The following is a 23372-nucleotide window of genomic DNA, read 5'->3' on the forward strand; positions in this document are numbered from 1 at the left end:
GAAATATTTTCACTGTGCTCTTAAATATTTTTGTGTGCTCCTAAATTTATTTGTGTGTTCCTAAATTTCTTTGTGTGCTCCTAAATTGCTAAATTGCTCCTTGGGAAAAAGGTTAGCGTAGAGCCCTGCTGCCTGCCACCGTTGAAAGGAAAGCCTATGGAGATGTTTACCTTCTTTGCAGGGCTATAACTTTTTAATTTGATTGCTATATTGACATTATGGCCCATTCAACATCGATTATCCATCGTTCAGGATGTGGGAACGTTATATTTTTTCATTCATACATTGTTGTGTTAATACCTTCAAGAATATAAGTATGTTTTTAGACAGTATAGCAGTAATTCCAAAAACGAGAGTTATAGACCCTGACGCATATGATAGATTATAGATTGGCGTTTCTTTCCTACACGCTATATTAAAAAATTTAAATGTATATGATCGGTATACATTATGCTTCATCATGCATGAAGGAAAGGGGGGGGGTCGTTTATAATTCCTTGATCGTCAGTAACGGCTTTATTTAGTATGGGTTGATATATTGATCAGATGGTTTGCAGTGAAATGAATAAACAATCGGGCTGAAGGTGCACCGATGTATCGGTCGGGTATCGGTATCGGCCGAAAAGTGCCTTGTTGACTGCAATCGGCCTATCGGCCGATAAGCTCGAATGTGCCGATGGCAGTAGCCGATAAATATCCATCAATTTGTGTAGCGTCAAAAGGCAAAAAAAAGTTCAGTCTCGACCTGCACAACGCCGCCCCCAGTCTCCCCCCACACACACAAGCTACTGCATCAAAGTTACTACTTATGATTAACAAAAGGCATTCGTTTTGTGGCATTAACGTTATATAGTTAGTGTTACACGTTCAATAACATCAGCATATTATTTACCCGAACATAGGCCCCATCCACACGAGCACTGACTGGTTTTAATATAACCGTGATTGTATGTGCGCAGTTGCACTGTTCGGCCACACACAACCGGGGATTTGCTACACTGCAACCGCGGTCTTTGAAACCGGTGCCCAGGGTGAAGTTTTGCGGTTTTGCAGTTGCGTGTGGGCGTAGCAACCGAGGTTATTCCCAGTGTTTACAGCAGAGCTGTCGCAATTATTTCCCATGTTCATGGCAGACCGCGGGGTAGAGAGATTATAGCAGAGCCAGCTACACCAGTGTTTACAGCAGAGCTGTCCCAAGTTAGCGTTATATGAAAATGATTGTAACAAACTTTTGTTCAAAACGTATCGTCTGTGTTGAAGAGTGTTGTGATCGACTGATGTCTGTTGTCGCATTCCTGACCTGACGCTCAGAGAAAACATGTAGCTGCAGCTAAACTAAACTCATGTTATTGTTATAAGGAACCCAGTCCAGACCAGGGTTAGAAATTAACATTTTTTTTCAAGGGCTTTTTTTGCCCCCCTTAATTGATTTTCGGGGCCTTTTTTTTGTATTTCGGGGGCACTGAATTTTTATGATGAAAATTAACATAAGGATTATAAAACATTGTTGACACTTTTTTTTACAGTCTTCGTCCCTATGTTTGATAATGTAATGTTAATGTCTCCATATATAGGGCTCTACGCTAACCTTTTTCCCAAGGAGCACATGTGCTCCTAAATAAAATGTTAATAAATAAAATCTAAATAAAAATTTAGGAGCACACAAAGAAATTTAGGAGCACAGTGAAAATTGTTCAAGTAACACAGAGTTTATTAACTATTTATCTCATGCATTATTATACTGTGCGTGTGCACACTATGAATTGAAAATGGGGGACCCTGATGTAAACAAGACGAAAGTCTTTCTCTGGTCTGCATCCCCTTAACTTGTGTGTATTGAGCTGTACTGTATTGTACCCATTCTGCAATCTGTTAATAAAGTTTTCAATCAATCAAACGCAAAGGATATCGGTTGTCAAGCTGCTTTTGTATGTTGTAGTGTTGTTATGATACCAACATTTTGACTTTGATACAGATAGGAAAGGTAATGGAATATATTATTAGATGACAGAACATTGAAAATTCTTTATACAATTATTTAATTCATTATGAAATAGAAATTCCGTTTTTGGGTGGAACGTTTGTTGCAAGGAGGGAGGAGGCGGGGACCGCTGCGTGTTACACACAACACGGAGAAATGGTCTAGCTGCTTCGGTGCGTCGTTAACGTTAACGTCGGAAGAAATTCCCCACTAAGCCCTAAATTCAGAGCAGAGCAGTATCCTAATGACTTTTATGCTTCAGTCGATAAGGTGTTTTGCGAATTCTGTCAACATACCGTGGGGACTGGACCCGCAAAAACACGTGCGAATATCACTTCAAAAGCCATGTCAGCCGGATTCCTCTCTTTCTCCTCGTCTCTCTTTTGCTCAAAATAAAAATGAATGGGCTTCATGGCTGGCTGATTTTTTTGCGTTGTCTGATTCTGAATGTATAACTTGCCTAAGCCGGTACCGTGACTTTGTTTTCGGGCGCTACTGTGATTGGACGTTTATGCGCCTTGTGTAATGTGGGACTATTATAACAGCGGAGCTGTTTTGTAATCGTCACTCGTCTCGAGTAAATGATTTTTCCGGGTGGCGCACACACACATATTATTAGGGCCAAATACAAGGGAAATGCTTGCACTGTAGATCATATATATAATTATATATATAATTAGTAAACTGTCGGGGGCATTTTCTGCCCCCCTTAACTGATATTCGGGGGCATTTTGTCCATTTTCAAGGGCATTTTGCCCCGAGCCCCCGTTAATTTCGAACCCTGGTCCAGACTGCATCCCCTTAACAATTGTTTGTATTGAGCCGTATTGTATTGTACCCATTCTGCAATGTGTTAAATAACGTTTACATCCATTTCATATCGGTAACGTTACCACATTACGTTAGCATTTAAGCTATATACTATACATGGATATAGCCATTCACATTAGCATGTAGCTAACAACACCGGCGGTCTTTTGTGAGACTAAACTATCTGCTCTTGGTGGTAAATTGTGTTGCTGATGGTTTTGTTTCATCAACAAAATGAGAGGCAGAACACACAGTGAATGTATCAGTTTGTTTATTGCAGTTTCTTTCTTTGCTGAAAATATATGTTCCGTTGGCAAAATGATCAATAGGGTCCAGCTGTGTTTCTAAACAGGAAGTTTAGTGAGCGTTCAGCCTTTTCTGATTGGTTGAAATGGCCTTCATGTCTGAACAACATCGCCGCCTACTGTTTTGGCATTGTACTACATGTAACGGTTGCTGGTGCCGTGGGTACGCAGTTATACACGGTTGTTCACCTGTGTTCACCTGTGTGGACGGAGTTTTATTTTTTTCAAACTTCGGTTATATTAAATCCAAATGCTCGTGTGGACAGGGCCATAGCAAGTAGCAAGCGTTACTCGTTCATAGCTCAGTTCCATTCCGTTGCTCATAGAGCCCTGAGTTGTACCCATTCTGCAATCTGTTAATAAAGTTTTCAATCAGACAAATGTATAGAAAGGCTTTGTTTTATTATAACATTCGTTGCAGTAAAATCATTATGCCTCGTTTGGTCATTCTGCGGAGCGCTGGTAATCTACTCGTGGTCGGCGGGGAGCTAACGTTATTAGCGCGTTGGTTTGTTGTTGTTCTCTCGCTGCAGATCAATGGCGGCAATCCAGGAAGTAAAAAATGAATATGCGCTTGCCGATTGGTGGTAACAGCAGAGGCGGGTGCAAGCGGTGTGACGTAATTGGCAGAATCGACTGTCAATCAAAATTGTTCTGTTGCATTGCATTGGTTGAGAGCTCTGGTTGAGACAATAGTATCCAGCTGCAGCCCGGCAGACCATACTGGGAGAGAGATAGTGCTATTTCTTGATGTATTTCTTGATGTTTCCTTTTTTTAAGTAAGTAAAGAGGCCTATGTTCATATCGGTGAGCACAATTTGTAACACAAAAAGAGAGACGTGTAGCCTATTTATTTAATATTTTATTTATTAATTTTATTATTATTATTTTATTTGTTGCCATGGCTAAAATAATAGTCAAGCATAGGGCTAAAACATTTTCATAAACAATAATATAATTTTTTTTTATTTGGTTATAATAAGGGCTTTTCTATGCATTTGTCTGATTGATTGATTGATTGAAAGCTTTATTGACAGATTGCAGAGTGGGTACAATACAGTACAGCTCAGTGGACCAGAAAAAGACTTTCGGCTTTTTTACATAAGGGTCCTCCATTTTCAATTCATCAAAACATTTAGAGACATACAAATATACAGTAGTTTCATAAAAAAAAATTACAAAAAAGAAATATATTAAAAAATAATATATATATATATAATATATTACAATTTTAAATTTTTTTGCCACAAATATCGGTATCGGCCGATTGTGTTAGTTGAACAATCGGTATCTGTGGCAAATTTTCATATCGGTGCATCCCTAATGTCCTCTTACCGTTCGCCGATGAGACTGGAGGAAAAAGATCCCAATTATTTGACGCCGATCTCCTACATCCATTTCCGGTTTGTATGGCGCAATAAATGCCGAAATCATATCGATTATTATGTTTAGAAAGCAATCCAAATGCACTATAGTGTTTGTCTGGAGTCCCGTAACAAGATGTGACTGCCGGAGGGATTTCCTCGACGCACCGATCGGCACTTCCGGTTTTGGCGAGAGTGTAACTCACCCGACCATCCACCAGGCGGCGGTATTGAGGCGTTGCAATCTCATACAGGGTCCCGCTGGAGTCCGGAGGTTGGCTGGATGAATTATGAATGGCATGGCGAAAAAAAATTATATTGATCCCAAAAACAGCGTAAGTCGTTCTTGGCGTTCAGCGCATGGCGGGCAAAAATGGCGTAACTCGTTCTTGGCGCAGGATGTGTTAAGGGGATGCAGACCAGAGAAAGACTTTCGTCTTGTTTACATTACAATGGGCTGCACAATTTTGGGGAAAAATCTAATTGCGATTTTTCGGACAGATATTGCAATTGCGATTAAATTTGCGATTATAATTAGGGATGCCCCACGAAACCCGGTTCTAAATTAGAAAAAAACTGAGTATTGATAAGATCCGACATTATCGGTTCTGCTATCGGTAGGTACTCGAGAATTTTTTCGGTAGGTACTCGAGAATAGTTGAGTCTCTCGAGTAGAATAATGGCAGACATTCCAGAAGTAAAAAAACGAATAAGAGCTTCCGATTGGTGGTAAGAACAGCAGAGGTGGGTGCAAGCGGTGTGACGTAATTGGCAGAATCGACAATCAAAATAGTATTGTATGACTCAGACTTCAGCACTAATCATGAGCATTATAAAATAAAACACACATGGCATGGTGGAATAGGAATACCATAAACATATTTCTTGATGTTTCCTTTTTTTTAAGTAAGTAAAGAGGTCTATGTTCATCACTGTGAGCACAATTTGTAACACAAAAAGAGACGTGTAGCCTATTTATTTAAAGGGGAACCATCTTATAAATGGCCTTTTTCAGTGTTTAGCATTGTTTCCTAGCTATGTGGACTTTTATTAATAGGATCTATGTCTCTAATTCTCATATTGCACTACCTCCCCTGCAGGTTCGATACAACAAGAGGTGCAAATCCAGAGCCTGCAGAATAATGAAAGACCCCCACCACCCCAATAACAGCCTGTTTCAGCTGCTGAAGTCAGGCAGACGCCTGCGAACCCCAGCTACTAGGACAGAGAGGCTTAGGCTTAGCTTCTTCCCCCAGGCCATCAGAGTCCTGAACAATGAACATTGAGTACCACAGAACACTGAACTATCCACACATAAGCACACATGAGCACACACACGACACGCACGCTGTGCACGCTCACACACTAGCAGCCACTTTAACACTTCAACATGAGCGGGCACACACTCATGCGCACACACTCACACTTATTGCCAAAAGGAAAGGCCACTTTAAATCAGTATTAGCAACAGTAACAGTGTATTGCACTACCAAAGCTACCTAGCATGTCCTATATGCTCTGTAAATAACTATGTACAGATACCGATTTTGATGTCACACCATGTTACCTGTTACCTGTTATTGCACAATGTTTTTGTATTGGATTCTATTATATGTTGTACCCACTGTATTGCACATCGTTGCGGGCAAGAAGACCACCCGCATTTCATTGTATACTCGTATGCCGTGACAAATAAAACTCTTGACTTGACATAATTATGTAATGTCATGTCGTTGGCTGTGAGAGCAGCCCCACTGCACCCAGGCAGCGCAGCCGAGTGAAACCTTGTTGGCTGCGTCACAGTCACGAAAGGGGCTACTTAATTAATTAATACAATCCACTTTATTTATAGAGCACATTTAAAAACAACAAAGTTTACCAAAGTGCTGTACAAGTCCCACAATATAAGATAAAAAAAATAAAAATAAAATTCTCTCGAAGCTTCGAATTAAAATCGAATTTCTTTGAAAAGAAACGTACAGAGGTGTTCCATAGACTCATAGGAATTGTGTAAAAGTGCCCAAATAGTGAAAGAAAGTCAAATAGTTCCCCTTTAACACATCCAGCGCCGGAAACGGCTTACGACGTGTTTCAAGTTCATGCTAATTCTGCCATTCCACGGCGTACAACGTTATTGAGATCATATTTCATTTTTTCGCCATGGTATTCATAATTCCCTCACCCAGCCTCGGCTGATACAGTGGGAGCCTGCACAACTCTGCAACGCTTCAATACTGCCGCCTGGTGGATGATCGGCGAGTTACAACCGGAAATGGATCTCTGGTGATCTCTGTGCATCTGGGAAATGCGTCCGGCACTCACATATTGTTGCGGGACTCTAGACACACATCCGTGTATATGGATCACTGCCATAACTCAATAATCTATATGATTTGGGCGTTTATTATTATTATACAACCGGAAATGGATCTAGTCAACGTCAAATAAGTGGGATCTTTGGGCGGCTACGTGGTGCAGTGGGCAAGGCGCTCACCACGAATACGGGAGACTGGGCTCGAACAGGTTCGCCTGTTCGAGCCCAGCGCTACACATTGCTTTCAGTTTAGCTGGTCGTCCGCACTAATACACATTGGCAGTATTAGGGGGAGGGAAACTGATGGGTGGGGATTAGTGTTGTCACGATACTGGAATTTCGACTTCGATACGATACCTTGAAAAGTATCGATACTTTCGATACTTTCAATACCAAAAAAAAAATTATAATAATTTTTTTTTTATTATTATAATAATCTTTTTTTTTTTTTAACAAATTTTGCTTTTGTTGCTGGTTGATTCTCCTCAGCTTCTCTCTGGTACTATACGAGAAGATAAATACACTTTTAAAACCCTTTGTTTATCTTTAGATCAGAGAGAGAGAGAGAGAGAGAAAGAGAGTGGCTGCTGGAGATTTTAGGTCTACTGAGCGCACCTTTCTAGTTATGACGAGAGAGAGAGAGAGAGAGAGAGAGAGAGAGAGAGAGAGAGAGAGATCGAGATCTCCGGAGCTATGCTCGGAGCATTTATTAACGTTACATTTTCAACAACATTGCTGCTAATTGGACACTTCATGGAGGCGGGGTAACGTTGTGTCGAGTTCATGTGTGTACTGGTGTAGGATGGGCTCCGGCTCCGCTAGACCTAACGTTGGAAACGGGGTAGTTGTGTCGAGTTCATGCGTGTACTAGTGTAGTGGGCTCGGCTTGATGTTACTCCGTTTCCATGAAGTAATAGGTGGCCAGCTAGCTAGCATTAAGCTAACGGAGGAACGACAGCTAACATTAGCTAATAATAGCGTTGTTTACAAACTGAAGACAGGGCTGCGCTGCCCGGCTGTGAGGGGGAGGAGGCTGCAGCAGCTTGTGTCTGTTGCTCTGAGCGAGGAGGAGGAGGAGGAGGCGGAAGGGCAAGGCTCTGGCAGCGCGTCTGTCTGTCAACAACTTGCGGGAGCAAGCCAGCTGGTACCGATACTGCAGAAAGTATCGGTACTTCGGGAAATTAGTATTGAAGCCGTTTTAAATATTCAGTATCGATACTTCGATATTTTTGACAACACTAGTGGGGATCGGGCGTTGTGGACAGCGACTCCTACAGGTCGGTTGGTGCGCCTGCGCAGTAGAATCAGGAAGCGATGGGGGCGGGGCCCCTCCAAAGCCCAGACCCCTGACGCCGAGAGATCGCGCCGCGCAAGTGAAAAGATGCGACTGCTGTTACCTCGAGTATCGGAGGGGACTTGTGCAATGTATGACTTAGTCCACATTGCAGCCGGCTTGTGGGAGGCATGAAACAGCGTTCGAGACAGGGGAGGGTTGAATTGGATGATACGAAATTGGGGATGGGAGAAAAATAGAAAATGGGAGAAAAAGTAGATTAAAAAAAAAATAAGTGGGATCTTTTTCCTCCAGTCTCATCGGCGAACGGTAAGAGGACGCTGACGTCATTTTCAGCGTGATTGTTTATTATTATTAATGCAAACTATATATATTATATATTATAAAAAGTCTATAATTCAGACACATTGCTGCTGCTGAAGAAATAATATTTATTTATATTTATTTAGTTATATAAAAGAATAATAAAGCAATGTCGATTCTGTTCTTAACACATTGATTGCCAGCCATGCGGAGCGCTAAAAGCCTCTGTATGCCAGCGTCCACTTCAATGATAGAGCTCTCATATTTGCAAACGCATAAACTATGTCTTAAATTATGGCTATGTGTCTAATCTGGCCGTCGCTTATCAATGACTTGTTTGCAGTCAACATTGTCGAAACGGATTTTTTTTATTTTATTTTTTTTTAATCGGTTCATTTCCGGTTTATACCATTTTGAAAAACGCTATTTTTTTTAAGTTTCAGGAAAATATAAAGATTCTGTGATAATCGCCCTTTACCGGAATATTCTGGAATACACAAAAACTGAAATTTTTCGGCCTATTTATGAATCGTTTTCAAATAAACGCTAGATTATCGATAGTATATGTGTACTTAATTATGCACGTTATAGAAGCGGGCTGAAAAATCGAATCTCTTATTTCCTGATCGCACACACACATAGGGCACACGTTGATATCTCTGTGAAAAAAGTTCTGATTATCCTAAGACTGGTAAAATAGATTCCTTACCTCAGATCAGATGTTCTCCAAAAAGATTATTCCAATTCCTGATCGCTATTCCAAATATCGATCGCGTTTATTGATCCAACGCTGCATACTGGAAATATGTATTCCACGCTGTTTTGGGGCTCGGCAATGAACCCGATCCTCTCGGATGACTTGCCCGAGAAGTAAAATGAGGAAGCTGGATTTCCCCCCCCATGTGTTTCATGCAATCCATTCCAAAGGGGTGCAGTACAACAGGGAGAGACGATAGAGGGCGGTATTTTCCCAATGGAGCTCAGAGAGAGTTTGCAGCACTAACGTGAGACTAGATTGATGAAATATGAATTCAAATCGCTAATAAAAAAAAGCTAGATTTATCATCGCTGGCACTCAACGGTCGGCATGAACTAACGATAAATCTCGTCGCTGGCACTCAATGTGTTAATTAATTGTATTTTTTTTCTTGCAAAATAATCAAAAAGAACCGATAAGAGGTGCAGTGGGCAAGGCGCTCACCACCAATGCAGGAGACGCTGGGTTCGAGCCCAGCTCTCCGCATTGCTATCAGCTTGGCTGGTCGTTCATACTAATACAATTGGCAGTATTAGGGGGTGGGAAGCTGATGGGTGGGGATCGGACATTGTGGACAGCGACTCCTACAGGTCGGTTGGTGCGCCTGCGCAGCAGAATCAGGAAGAGACGGGGGCGGCGTGCCCTCCAAAAACGCAGACCCCCGACGCTGAGAGATTGCGCTGTGCAGGTGAAAAGATGCGACTGCTGCTTCCTCGAGTACCGGAGGGGACACGTGATGTAAGGCTTAGTCCACATTGCAGCCGGCTTGTGGGAGGCATGGCCTAACAGCGTTCGAGACAGGGGAGGGTAGAATTGGACGATACGAAATTGGGATGGGAGAAAAATAGAAAATGGGAGAAAAAGATGAAAAAAAAGAAAAAAAATAACCGATAAGAGCATCGATAAAGTACCGAACCGTTAAGCAGTATCGATAAGAGTAGTAGTATCGATAAAATCCTATTGATACCAATCGCTAATTATAATTTTTGTTTTTTTTAAGCAGCCCCACAGAGGTTTATTGTAAAATGCGGCTTGCATCTGGCCTACGTGGTGAGTCTGTTCAGGACACAGAGCCTGAAAATATTTCTTTTTACCTGGGAATCGATACCGGTACCCAATGGTACCTTTTTTTCTGTACTTTACTCTCCCTCTCTGAAGTCTAAACTTCACAACACACAATCTAAAACCCCTTACCTCCCTCTCCCAAACCGTTCCTACAACAAATTTTTTTAATGTTGCATGATCATGCATATTTATTTTGTATTGTAATTATTTTTATGTTTAAATATCAACATTATCTGGCAATCCTCAGTAAATACTATCAAACTCCTCTGATGTCAGACCAGATATGAGACGCGTGCACACACACACAGAAAAGGAGAATGGCTTAAATGATTTTAGAATACTTCAGCTAATGAAGTTAAATGTTTATTATCATCAACTATCCAGTTAGTTTTTTATAGTTAAACATTAATTGAACCAGTAGAGAGAGAGACGGGCTCCGTATTACATAACTTCCTACAAGAAGAATGTCACCGATTTCTGTAGTCGGGTCCCAACTGCAAAATTACTGTATTACCCTGTATTATACTGTCATACACTTTTACTATCATGTAGACCATTCTGCTTTGTGTTTACATGTGATGTATTGTATACATGCACTTTTATTATGTTCTTGTGTGATGTATCGCACATTTTATTGCTGTGTGATGTATTGCAAATGTTATTGCTGTCATCTTGACCAGGTCTTCCTTGCAAATGAGATCTTGTATCTCAATGGGACTGGGACTTCCTTGTTAACACTTTCAGTGCCACTCACGAGATTTCTCGGTTTTTTTTATAGGTGGTTGCATGCCACTCACGAGATTTCTCGGAATTATTTAAAAAAAAAAAAAAAATTGCGATCTGAAAAATTATTGCTACCCGAGTATAGCCGAGGGGCGCCGGCGATCACTGTGGAAAAAAGCGCCCCCTGTCGTCTCCCAGATGACATAAGTGATTTTGGAATGGACTCAATGAAAATGAAATGGGGAAAAAAATCCGGTACTCCACATTTTCCAGTTCACTGATCCAGCCGGGGTTACTAGAGTTCATTCTGGAGCCTCAGATCCCCGCGGATCATGGAGTTCTACTGTATCGCGTTGGATCCATACACGTATCGATTTTTTCGAATGGTGATCAGGAATTGGAATATACCAGTTGGATACCATCTGATGTCAGGTAAGGACTCTATGTTATCAGTGGTAGGATAATCAGAGTAAGTTTGATGAAGTTATAAGCTGTTTTGTGAAATGTCTTCTTTCGGTTTCACTGTAAAAGTCCGAGAGGAAATCAACGGGGCGATTATCAGTGCGCGGCCGTAATGTGCGTGCGTGCACGTATAATATTGATCATCTAGCGTTTATTTGAAAACGATTCATAAAAAGGCCGACGAATATCAACGTTGTGGAATATTCCACTAAAAGACGATTTTCATAGAATGCTCCAGAATGAGCTGTTTTTTATATCAAAACGGGGGCTTTTCTAACTGCTCTGAAACGGCAACGACGCGATAAAAAAACAATCTGCCTTCATAGCACTGACTGGAAAATAGTCTTTGATAATGCGATGGGCAGATTAGACACAGCCATAATTTAAAACATAGATTAGGCAATATTAACGTTAACATTGGCACCGATGGTGGCATTCAAGCGGTAAAAAGGAAAACCAGGCGTGGCGCTGAAAGTGTTATACATTTTAAAAAATAATTTCAAATAATTTTTTTTTATTGCAGGCTTTGCGATTTGCTAATTGCATCATTTCAAATCGTGATTTCGATTTAAAATCGATTAATCGTTCAGCCCATCAGTGTCCCCCATTTTCAATTCATAATGAATGATAGGTGGTGTCTTGTATTCGACGTACGGTACCAGTTATAAGTGGGAACTCCGAACATGGCAAGGGATGGGTTCTTCAAGCTGAGAAGCTCAGTAAAGATTGTTGATGACCTAGCTGTAATGGCGGAAACAAAGAAGGCAGACATTCTTTGGATGTTTCTGTACATTATTCCCTGTCTTTTGTCGATTTTACTCTGTGCAAATAAAGACTGCATTACATTACAGATGTGAGAAGACCAGCAGTGGTCAGAGAGTACAACAACAACAACATGGGTGACGTGGGGGAAGAAAGGTAATGTAATTCTTGGTTTAATATTATACAGCCTTTTTTGACGTTTTAAGTTTGGTCGTCTTTTTACACGAAGGTGGTATTGGTGTGTAGGATGCTTTATTAACCCTAAATAGGTATGCAATCACAAACAATGATTTGAAGACACCTTTTCCCTCGGTTCCCAGGAGGCGGCACCGTTGAGTTAGTCTCGATTGGGGGCCACGTTAGCTAAGCTTAGTGGTACTACCAGTAGCATTAGTAACAGTTAGCATTAGTAACGTAGCTAACTGTATTACTAAGTTGGCTAGTAACCGTGAGTTTAACGAAACACAAACAGATATAACCATTCGATGTTGCGCGGCTAACGTTAGCTCTAACGTTACGTCAGTGTAAACGTTAGTTGTGCTAAAGTTAGCTTCACAAAAAAAGTTAGCAAAAGGTACCTCTGTATTCTCGAACAAGCGGAGCCAGTCTGACATTTTCCCGACTCTCGTCAAACACCATGCCTCTGTGTGTGCAGGTTCGTCCTCTTTGACTTCAGAGGAACATGATGTTGTCATAATAATGCCCTCATGTTCCATTTTGCACCATACTGTACCGGACTGGTCACTGCTGGACAAGTGTCAAACCAACATATTAAATAAATAATTCTACTTCCGGGCAGACGTTTACTTGATCTTTCAAAATAAAGGTTCCCATTCTAAAAAGTTGTCTGCATAAAATCTTGTTGAAAAGTTTAATATCTAAGTGTATAAATAATATAATTGATAAATTATCTTATATAACCCCAGTCATTAACCTACATTCCACATATAAGGCTTGATAAGTCGATACAAAATATGTTGTTATAATATATATACTAAATGATAAAGGAAGGTAAGGAAGCCCTAAGACTAAGAGGCCATTGATTGATTGATTTATTGATTGATTGAAAACTTTAATTAACAGATTGCAGAACGGGTACAGTACAGTACAGCTCAATACACACAATTGTTAAGGAGATGCAGACCAGAGAAAGACTTTCGTCTTGTTTACATCAGGGTCCCCCATTTTCAATTCATAATGCCATTTATGACATACACAACATACAGATATACAGATATAATAATCTAATCATCTAATCTAATCATGACATTTATGACATACAGATATACAGTACTGTTACATTTGTGACATATGTAACGGTTGTGACAACGTCACCGCAAACTTCGATGCCCCGAGTGGGAGTTGAACCCCGGTCTCCCACACCGCGGGCAGCAACACAGACCGCTATACCAAGAGGTGAATTAACTTCTTTGTACCGTGTCTATGCATCTTTTGAGGATGTGAGAGTGAGTTTAACCCATAGCACCGCTACTCACCCCAGCCCTTCGTGACTGTGCTTCACGATACCATCCTGGCACCGCTACTCACCCCAGCCCTTCTTGACTGCGCTTCACGATACCATCCGTTACACTTACCCTCCTTAAACTCACTCCACTCCACCATAGGCATCCGGGTCAGTCGGCACCATTGTAACAGTTGTGACAATGTCACCTCAAACTTCAATGCCGCGAGTGGGAGTTGAACCCCGGTCTCCCACACCGCGGGCAGCAACACAGACCGCTATACCAAGAGGTGAATTCACTTCTTTGTACCGTGTCTATGCGTCTTTTGAGGATGTGAGGGTGAGTTTAACCCATAGCACCGCTACTCACCCCAGCCCTTCGTGACTGTGCTTCACGATACCATCCTGGCACCGCTACTCACCCCAGCCCTTCTTGACTGCGCTTCACAATACCATCCGTTACACATATACGATATGCAAATATACAGTACTGTTAAACAGATCCTAACAGTAAATATATACATACGAGGGGGAGGGAACACATTAGGAGGGGGTGGGTGGGTAGGAGGGGGGTTCAGACATTTACGGGGGGCAGGTTCGAATTGCAGCCTCCCGTAGGTGCTCTTTCAGAGTGGTTTTGAAGGAGGGTAGAGATTCACATTATTTTACGGCTGTGGGTAGGGCGTTCCACATTGTTGTGGCATAATTGCAAAATGTGTTTAGTCCCTTGTTTGAGCCGAATCTGGGTTGAACATGATTTGTGGATGAATGAATGAATGAATGAATGAATGAATGAATGAAAACTTTATTTAATAGATTGCAGAATGGATACAATACAGTACGGCTCAATACACACAATTGTTAAGGGGATGCAGACCAGAGAAAGACGTTTGTCTTGTTTACATCAGGGTCCCCCATTTTCAATTCATAGTGACATTTATGACATACACAACATACATGACATCATGACATTTATGGCATAGGGACATACATGACATACAGGTATATAGTACTGTTACATTTGTGACATATACGATGTGCAAATATACAGTACAGTAGAAAAAAGATACATACTAAAGGAGAATGGGCTTCTAAAGGAAAAGCAGACAAGGCTGGTCTTATCAATAGAAGTTTATTCAACTTAAAGCATTGGTTTAAGAGTACAGAATTGATTTAGAACAGAACAGGAGTAATACAGAACCAAATTGATATGAAACCCGGCGCCGGTCAGAAAGGGAGGAAGAAGAAGAAGAAGAGACAGGTCCCTCCCCTTACATTGACCTTTATAGACATTCTAGAACAGTTGATCACATGACAGCATGACCGGCGTCTCCTCCCCCGTAACATCATACGATCTCATCTATTCTGACCCAAAACCGGGATGTCATCATGTCCCCCCCCCCGTCCTGGTAAAGATCAATACATCCCACAGAGGTCTGTCAACATACCACCAGCGATCTGTTAATATATTACAGAGCTCCGTGGTAGAGTGCAGATCGATAGCAATGATGATTCATAATCAGTTCATAATCAATTGATACATTTTCCACTACATTCCCCCTGTTGGGGCTGCCACCAGTCCCACCTATAGACAACTAAGAAAATGTAAACGTAAGTAATTTGAGTAAAAGTTAAAAATAAAAATAAAAAATAAATTATAATAATAATAAATAAAAAATTTAAATTAAATAAATTTGACCCCAACTAAGAACTTCCCGGAATAGAGTATTATCCTAAAAAAGAAAGAAAAGAAATACATAGCATAACCTCACTACCATCCTACTTCCACATTTCCATCTTGCTCCCGCCATCTTTTATGACTTATAGCCATAAACACTCTGTCCCACCAAGGATCTGTCCCTGGTGGGCTCATAGACACTTACTGAATCTTTCTACACTTCCAGCAGTCTGCTGAAACACTTTCCTTTACCGACTTTGCTCCTCCCCTCACTTACCGTGCACCGAGACACACGTTGTTGATTGAAAGTGAATATCACCGCTTCAGACTAACTCACAGACCCACCAATATGTGCATGTCCGTATCAAAAACGAATGTCTCAGAACCTACAATTGTGTTAAGAAACTTCCCGTCTCATCACATTTATTATATAGATTATTATATATCTATAGGAGAAAAAAAATAAAACTCCGTGTGAGAAGGGTAAAACTCAACTCATTGTAATCTTGTCGGTAATTCCCACTTCCAATCCACTCTGATTACCTATGGTGTATGACTGAATACATTTCCTGAGTCTAACCATGGTTCAGCCAACATTCAATACACTGGGTTATGCCAAAAGAAAAAAGGGTCATAGAAACATAGTTATCTTATATGAATGCAACTACAACAACCGTGAACACATTATAATCGCCTGACTATAACAACACTTTTTATTAATGTCCCACTCTGTCTCTCGTCCAGTCCACCGTCCACGACTCAGCCTGCCATCTTCTTGCCATGCGCTTTCCTGATGGCCCCCATCCCAGTACCAACCAGGGCCCTCATTCATCAATAGTGTGCGTAGAACATTTCTATTTCCACACGTAAGCACGGAATGTAGAACTAGTGTACGCACAGGGAAGTCGGGATTCATCACACGGTGCGTACGCAGGCTCTACGCTCCTCCGTAGAACTTTGTTCTACCGTCAATGCTCGTGCATGATTATCCATATATGGTCATGAAAGTGAGGAAACACCCCCCATGGGATGTGAAATAATGGACTGACCCGAACTCCACGGAGAATTCACGGCTGTCGAACCAAGAAGACACTATCGCGTATTATGGGATAAATAAAAGGCGGATTTGTAAACGGTGATGTCAGATATCAACGGCTCCCTAAGACCATTGCTGCAATTCTGCCTGGACAGCTCAAAATACTAATAAAGACCGTTCGTTGACCACTGTTTGGCGTTGGTTGTGTGTCATTATAACCGTGCTGTAATATGAATGCCTTTATTAGTTGTGTTCGATTGGCTATATGATTTTTAGAGGCATCTATTTTGTTGTCGGCTAATAAAGACCGCGCTGGAATATGACTGCCTTTTCCCGTGTTGTTTGATACCCAGGGATTAAAGTTCTCCTCAATTCTATTCCAAATCGCGATGGATCTTCAGTCAATTTTCTACCTGCTGCATATGATTTCTAGAGGCATACTACAATCTATTTTGATGTCAGTATTGGGTAGCCTATATAAACAATATAATACGAGAGCATATACAAGAACAATGAATCTCACTGCATGTATGATGTAGCCGCCTTTCAATACATGAACTTGAATTCCATCATGTTTGTGTGCGGGACTCACAAGGCTGTTGTCACAATGGGTGGTACCGGTGTACAGTAATAATAACAGTCCACACAATATCACGATCCATGCCATAGCCTATGTTCTATTAGGACATGATCTGTGACGACAAATGTTCTAGAATGTTTGATTAAGATATCATACTCTGACAGCATGCCTATGAGCAACAAAAACGCGAACTTGAATCCCATCATATAGTCTGTCCACTATCTGCATGGTGTCATTGCAATGCGTTTTCTATTCTTTGTTATACAGTAAAAAGGGGGAAGAACACTATATTCATATGACTTATTCTGCTTACAGCTTCGAAATTCCACTTGTTTCGTTTAACGTAAAGCCTTTTAAATATAATCAAAACGTTCCCGTGTTTCGGCGGTCTGTGCGCAAAATAATAACGAGTTGAGCTTTATGATTTATGATGAATTGAAAATGGGGGACCCTGATGTAAACAAGACGAAAGTTGGTCTGCATCCCCAATTAACAATTGTATGTACTGAGCTGTACTGTACTGTACCCATTCTGCAATCTGTTAATAAACTTTTCAATCAATCAATCAATCAAGCTACGCGGAGCGCAGTCAGTCAGTAGCCTACTGCCTACACCCTGTATATTCCGATAACGCTATATAAACCATGCTGCATTCATTCTGAGAGAAAGATCTATTATTCCAAATGCTATTTATAGGGTTTTGACCATAATTACACTACTGTTGCTATTTTACAATGAACTATAATGAACTACGGTTCGTACAGAACATGCCAGTGTTATTATGCACAGAAGCTCATTTCCTTGTTGTAATAATATATTCTACCACTGGGCGCTAGGTACGCCAGGTCTGAACTGTGCGTAGATGTAAGCACGAAGTCAAGTTCAAGTTGAAATTGATGAATCCCACTCTTTGCTTAGAAATGATCGTACGCACAGGGTAAGCACAGATCTGTGCGTAGAACACGTTGATGAATGAGGGCCCTGGCTCGAATCCTGCCTAGCTTCTGAGATAGGATGAGACCGGGCGTGTCCAGGTTGTTATGGCCGTAAGCCAGTCCTCTGTAAGCGAGAAAAGTCTGTTGGGATCTTCATCCTTCAGCTCCGGGAACCCCCTGCGACGTCCACTGTCCTTCCAGCACGTCTCAGCATGGCCCAATGCAACCTCCAAGAGGAAAGTTCAATTCAATTAGAATTTCCCACAATATCTAAATTTGGTTCTTAACCAACACCCATGACAGACAACATTTGACCAGCATCTTCCCCCATTTACTATACCCATACAAACAGTAGTTCTATTAAACCCCCACATGTAGTGTTCTGTCCATATGCCCAGACTATTGTCCTAATGACTTACCCATGGCACTAAGACCTCTGGATGTATAACTAATAGCTCTCATCATGCTCACAGCATGTGTTTATTCAATCAGTGTCACAGGGCTCCCAATTATCTTGGCATGATGATAATGGGAATTATGCTCGATTCTGGACTACATCCCTGTGAATGATTAATTAATATTTTTTGAAATGGCTATATTAGATTATACAATGCATTTGAAAGAAGAATATTGACCCAAAACTCTTCAAATTGTATATTCCCCGGAACCCATCCAAAACATTTCACAACTGGCAGATAATGTATATACAGGAATTTGTGGATACTGCCAGTGGAGGCTTTACATATATTATGCACACATTGGATGTAATTTCCTCATATTGCCCCCACAGTACCTGCTAACATCTGCCCACTTCCCCATACTGACTCCATCATATTCCTATATCAGAGCTGTCATGCGCTTTGAACCTTTTAACCTCCTTCCAGTTATTAAGAGTACCCTCCTCCCGTTCGGATGCACTGCTTGCCCTACTCAGATGCACCTCTCCCCGTCAGGCTTAGGTAGACCGTTGCGACGGTACAACTGGCTTCTCAGGGCCGCCTTGTCCGACGCTGGCCCCCTCTCCCCCAACAGATCAGGTCTCCACTTCCAGGCTAAGGTCTCCCAGGAACGGAAGAAGGCCCCTGTCTTAACCTTCAGGTGCAGTTTAAGGCTGGGTCCCTTTCCAATCTTAGGAGAGACAATCCAGATTCCTCTGAATTGACACCCCTCATCCCTCTGCTTCCCAGCATTTTCTTTTCAAAAACACTGATCACAGAAGCACAACTCGCCTACTAACCCTGTATCGGCTAGTAAGGTTACTGTGGCCTGACTGTACATTGAGCCAGGTGCATCTATGCCAATGTTGTCCAGCCACCTCACAGTCCCACTTCCTGCGTTTCTGTGACTATAAACAGGGACATAACGCTCTCCCAACCGGCTGGCGACCCATTCGATAGCGACCTCATAGTCCGTCATCAAGTCAGGACCCCAAGCGGCTGACTGTCCGTAGTACCTCAGCCACTCAGTTTAGAAACCGACGGTCTTGTCCCCACCCCGCTTGCTCTGGGCATGGAAATATTGACAGTTTTCGCCAGCCTAGCCTGTTCACGGCAGGAGCTGTGCCCCCTCCGGTGCACCGCCCTGCTCCTAGGTGTGGACTGTCGTCCACGTACCACCCAGTGCCCACACTAACTTACGTGCAACGTTTCCTGGGCCGACTAGACGGTACCACAGTGGTATGTTAATTCATACCTCGTTACGCACGGAGGCCTTCAGTAACTCCCCAGCACTATATGATGTGTTTAACGTGCGCCCAGACTCTTGCGAGCCCACTGCCGCCTGTTGATGGCTAGAGGTTCGGGGCGCCTACCCCCTCCCTAACCATCCTTATCAGTCCTCAGACTGGAGTACCACAAGGCTGTGTTCTCTGCTCATTCGTGTACATTAATGACTTAATTAGTCACCAGGACTATTGCAAAATGATCAATTTGTGGATAATGTGGCCCTGATTGGCCCTCTTTTCGAGGACTAAGACTAGTTATAGAGCTGTAATTGACCACCTTTTAACTGATGCTTCTGAAAACTCATTGATTTCTAATACCGAAAATATGGTCATTTCATCCTTGCACCATGGTGCCATTGAAGATCATGCAGTATCACATTTTATGATATTCATATTTATTAGGCATATGTCTTGTTTGCCTTTACTGGTTTGTTCATATCTAGGCTTTTGTTGCTCTTTTGTGCAAAATAACTCCCCTCGAGGAACAAATACATTTACATCTCATCATTTACATACATAGTGATATGTTCATGTGGTGAACATGCTAGCAAAGTTGCCCTAAATGGGTTGGCACAGGTGTTATTGCATTGCACTTAGCTTCAAGGTGCTGGCCTTCGTGTCAACGGCAGACAACTCGAACTTCCGTCCATCTCATTCCCCCTGTTGGGGCCCCTCAGAACCTCCACAGTCTCTGTCTCCTCCCTTCTGCTTGTCCTGCTCCATCTTCCTGACAGGCTGACACAGAACAAATATGCTTATACCATTGGCTTACACCCCACAGGGTAATCTTGTTGACCAATAACTCTTATAACCACAACTGCCCTTGTCTCTGTCTTGAACGTCCGTTGGCGATGCTGAGTCGTGGTTCCTGTGGCCTGGACTGTCGTCAGAGCAGGTTGCATCACTGGCCTCCATACTTTTTATGTCACTCACTCCTTCAAAAGGTTGACAGAATGACAGTCATTAAAAATCAATCAAGACTCAAGAGGTTATGTCCTAGTGACTCATTCTGGGCTCGCTTTGCAATTGCTCATGCAAAAGTCCTTTGCAGCGCGGACCTTAAGCTGCGATGCTGTGTTAAATTAGCGTTTTTGTTAGTTTGCTGGAATATCTTATAGCAAGTAGTAAGCATTTTAGTAAGCATTTACAGGTTAGTTCCTTTGTTTGCACCGGTTTTTCTTGGTCCTAGCATGACCCATTTCATAATTATTACTAATTCTTATGGGGTACCCCTCTTTACAGTGTTTCCAGCCCTGTACAACCTGTGAAGTAAGACATGGTTAATAATTTACAGATGCCACAATAATCTCTGCTTTCTCCACCGCCCATCAACTCATTGGGAGAAAACAATTAACTTCTCATGGCCCATTCATTCCGTCTGTCATGGTCAGTCAAATACACTTTTGTCAGTCTATTAATTAATTAATCACACTCCTGGTCATCTCTGGTTCACCTGAAATAGATATAAACAGTAGTTAATCAAATGTTCCATATTCCTTCAGCCTCACCTACTGTATATTCATAACATTATATCCATTCACATTCTCCCCCCCACAAAATGACCCCATCAATAGGTCAAATTGTGTAATGTGACAAGTCCCTCTGACGCTTCTAATCCCAATTTGGAAAATCGACTCCCCCCAACACACCCTCATCAAACTAACTGCATATGGATTCAGAACTACAGCTAGATAAAAACTATCTATGTAATAGACAGCAATGTATTGTGTTCAATGGTATCCTGTGGTACAACTCTAGGAATGAATGAATGACCTTTATTTATATAGCACCCTTCACAGCACGAATGCACAGGGTGCTTTACACTACAGCCTAATATAAAAACACAATAAACCAAAATCAGAAATAAATGACAACAACAACAGACAGCAGTTAAAAACAGTGAACCCAGATAGAAAAAGTAGAATATAAGAATTTGGATAAAATCATGAGTCACTAACTAAACCAAAACTAGGAACAGTGAGAACAAGAAAAATGCCTATGTGTGACCAAAAGCCTGTCTGAACAAATGTGTTTTCAGTTGTTTTCTAAAAGAGTTTTCAGAGGGGGCCGTTCACCGGTCCAGGGGGAGAGCGTTCCAGAGCCTTGGTGCTGTCACCTCGAACACCCATTGTTTTCAGCCTGGACCTGGGGACCACCAGGAGGTGCTTAACCCCGACAGTGTGGAATTCCACAGGGAAACTACCTGGGGCCAGTCTTCTGCGTCATTTTTACAAATGCTTTGCCATGGGTATTTAGAAAATACATGTATGGTTTTGTACGCCGATGATACTACAACGTATGCATCATCATCAACAAGTTCTCAACCAGTCAATCAATCATTCATGAGCCAAGTTTCTGCCAGTTAGTGGGAGGGGGGGTTCCAATTCTGGTCAATGGGCCAATCCCACGTTGCACTTTGCTAGAACATATACGTTGACGCGTCTGTGCCTCGTGAAGGCCACTCGTCCGATCCAAAAATAGAGTTGTCCTTTAATGTTTCTTTAAATATATATTTTATTAAATAATCTCATCTACCTATGTCAACACAGTCCCCCCAAACCACCCCTGATTACTATAAGGCTTGGTATTCCTGGTATATTTTGTTGATCGGCCCTTTAATACAAATATATATATAGAGAGAGAGAGAGAGAGAGAGAGAGAGAGAGAGAGGGAGAGAGCCCTTCTGTTACTTCTGTGCTCCCCCCTTGGACGCTGGCCTGCCATAATCAGAGCCAGGTCGATAAAACGACCTACACTCAAACTGTCTGTGACCCGTCCCTCCACAGTTCCAACAGTGGTGACGGGAAAATGGTTGACCCCTCCTCGTATCCCACGAACCAGACTGCCTATTTGGTATCTGTGGCCTCACATGGGCACCGGGCCCTTGCTGTCGCCCAAAGTCGGAGCCAGGTTGGTAGAGCGCTCCACAGACAGATTCCCTATGCCCTTGCTTCCCGCAGTTCCAACAGTGGAAACGGGAAAATGGTTGACCCCTCCCCTTTCCCTGTGTACCCTGCGAGCCATAGGTCATCTGTCGCCCGGGGGCCTGAGACCGTGGATTATTCATTATTGGTGGCCGACCAGCTACGTGGTTGTGAATAATAGCGTCATCACATGGGCAAAGGTCAGAGGCGCCCCTGGGAGGCAAACCTATGTCACAATTCCCAGTGCTCTTCTGCCAGTGTTCAATTATTGACAGAATCAAATCCCCTAAAATTGGTTTCAACTCCATAAACATCACATCTACAAATTCAGCAGCCACCTTGTCTGGTTCCTGCCGTACCTGCATGCGCTCGTCCCAGCGGACACCTATTGAAATAATTAGATCTCTCAACAAAGGGTTAAATTCAGTCAACATGTCCTCTGCCATGAACTTAGCCGCCATCTTGTTTATTTCAGCTGGTGGGCCGGCCCTATTCAGCTCAAACAGTTATGACAAGTTTGTGTGTGTGTGTGTAGTCACTACTATATTTGTGTTGTATCAGTTCTTTGTGTGTGTATGCTGTTGCCTATGTGTGTGTGTGACTGTGTGTATGTCTGTATGTGTATATTATGTGTCTTTGTGTGCGTGATTGTGTGTGTCAAACCACCAGGTGTCAGTGAGACCCAGTTAGCACCCGACCTCTAACTTACAAACAAAACAAACAAAAACTTCCGATCAGCCGCCAAGTCCTGTTAATTATTGGCCCGACTAGGGTCGTATCCTTATCACAATATGGTTGGACTTTACCGCTTGAGCAAACACAAGTTTTGAAATTGGCAGAACGCCCAGAATTGTGTCGGTGCTGGGGTTAATGATTACAGAAGCGCCGGAAGGT

General features: G+C 42.1%; 2 protein-coding genes across 3 annotated transcripts in view; both read right to left on the reverse strand.

Moving 5' to 3' along the window:
* Positions 1–12897, reverse strand: part of rnf8 (ring finger protein 8, E3 ubiquitin protein ligase) — a 50874-nt gene extending 37977 nt beyond the window's left edge. For both annotated transcript variants that reach the window (XM_084314629.1, XM_084314630.1), the window contains exon 1: positions 12719–12897. In XM_084314629.1, coding sequence (XP_084170755.1) covers positions 12719–12856 — 138 coding nt within the window. In that variant the 5' untranslated portion in view covers positions 12857–12897. The remainder of the gene's footprint in view (positions 1–12718) is intronic.
* Positions 1–23372, reverse strand: part of LOC311228354 (phospholipase B1, membrane-associated-like) — a gene marked incomplete at both ends in the record, with an annotated part of 540482 nt that overhangs the window by 411556 nt on the left and 105554 nt on the right. The window lies entirely within an intron of this gene.

The sequence above is a fragment of the Notolepis coatsorum genome (genome assembly GCF_963971535.1).
Source record: "Notolepis coatsorum genome assembly, chromosome: 5".
Classification (NCBI taxonomy): domain Eukaryota; kingdom Metazoa; phylum Chordata; class Actinopteri; order Aulopiformes; family Paralepididae; genus Notolepis; species Notolepis coatsorum.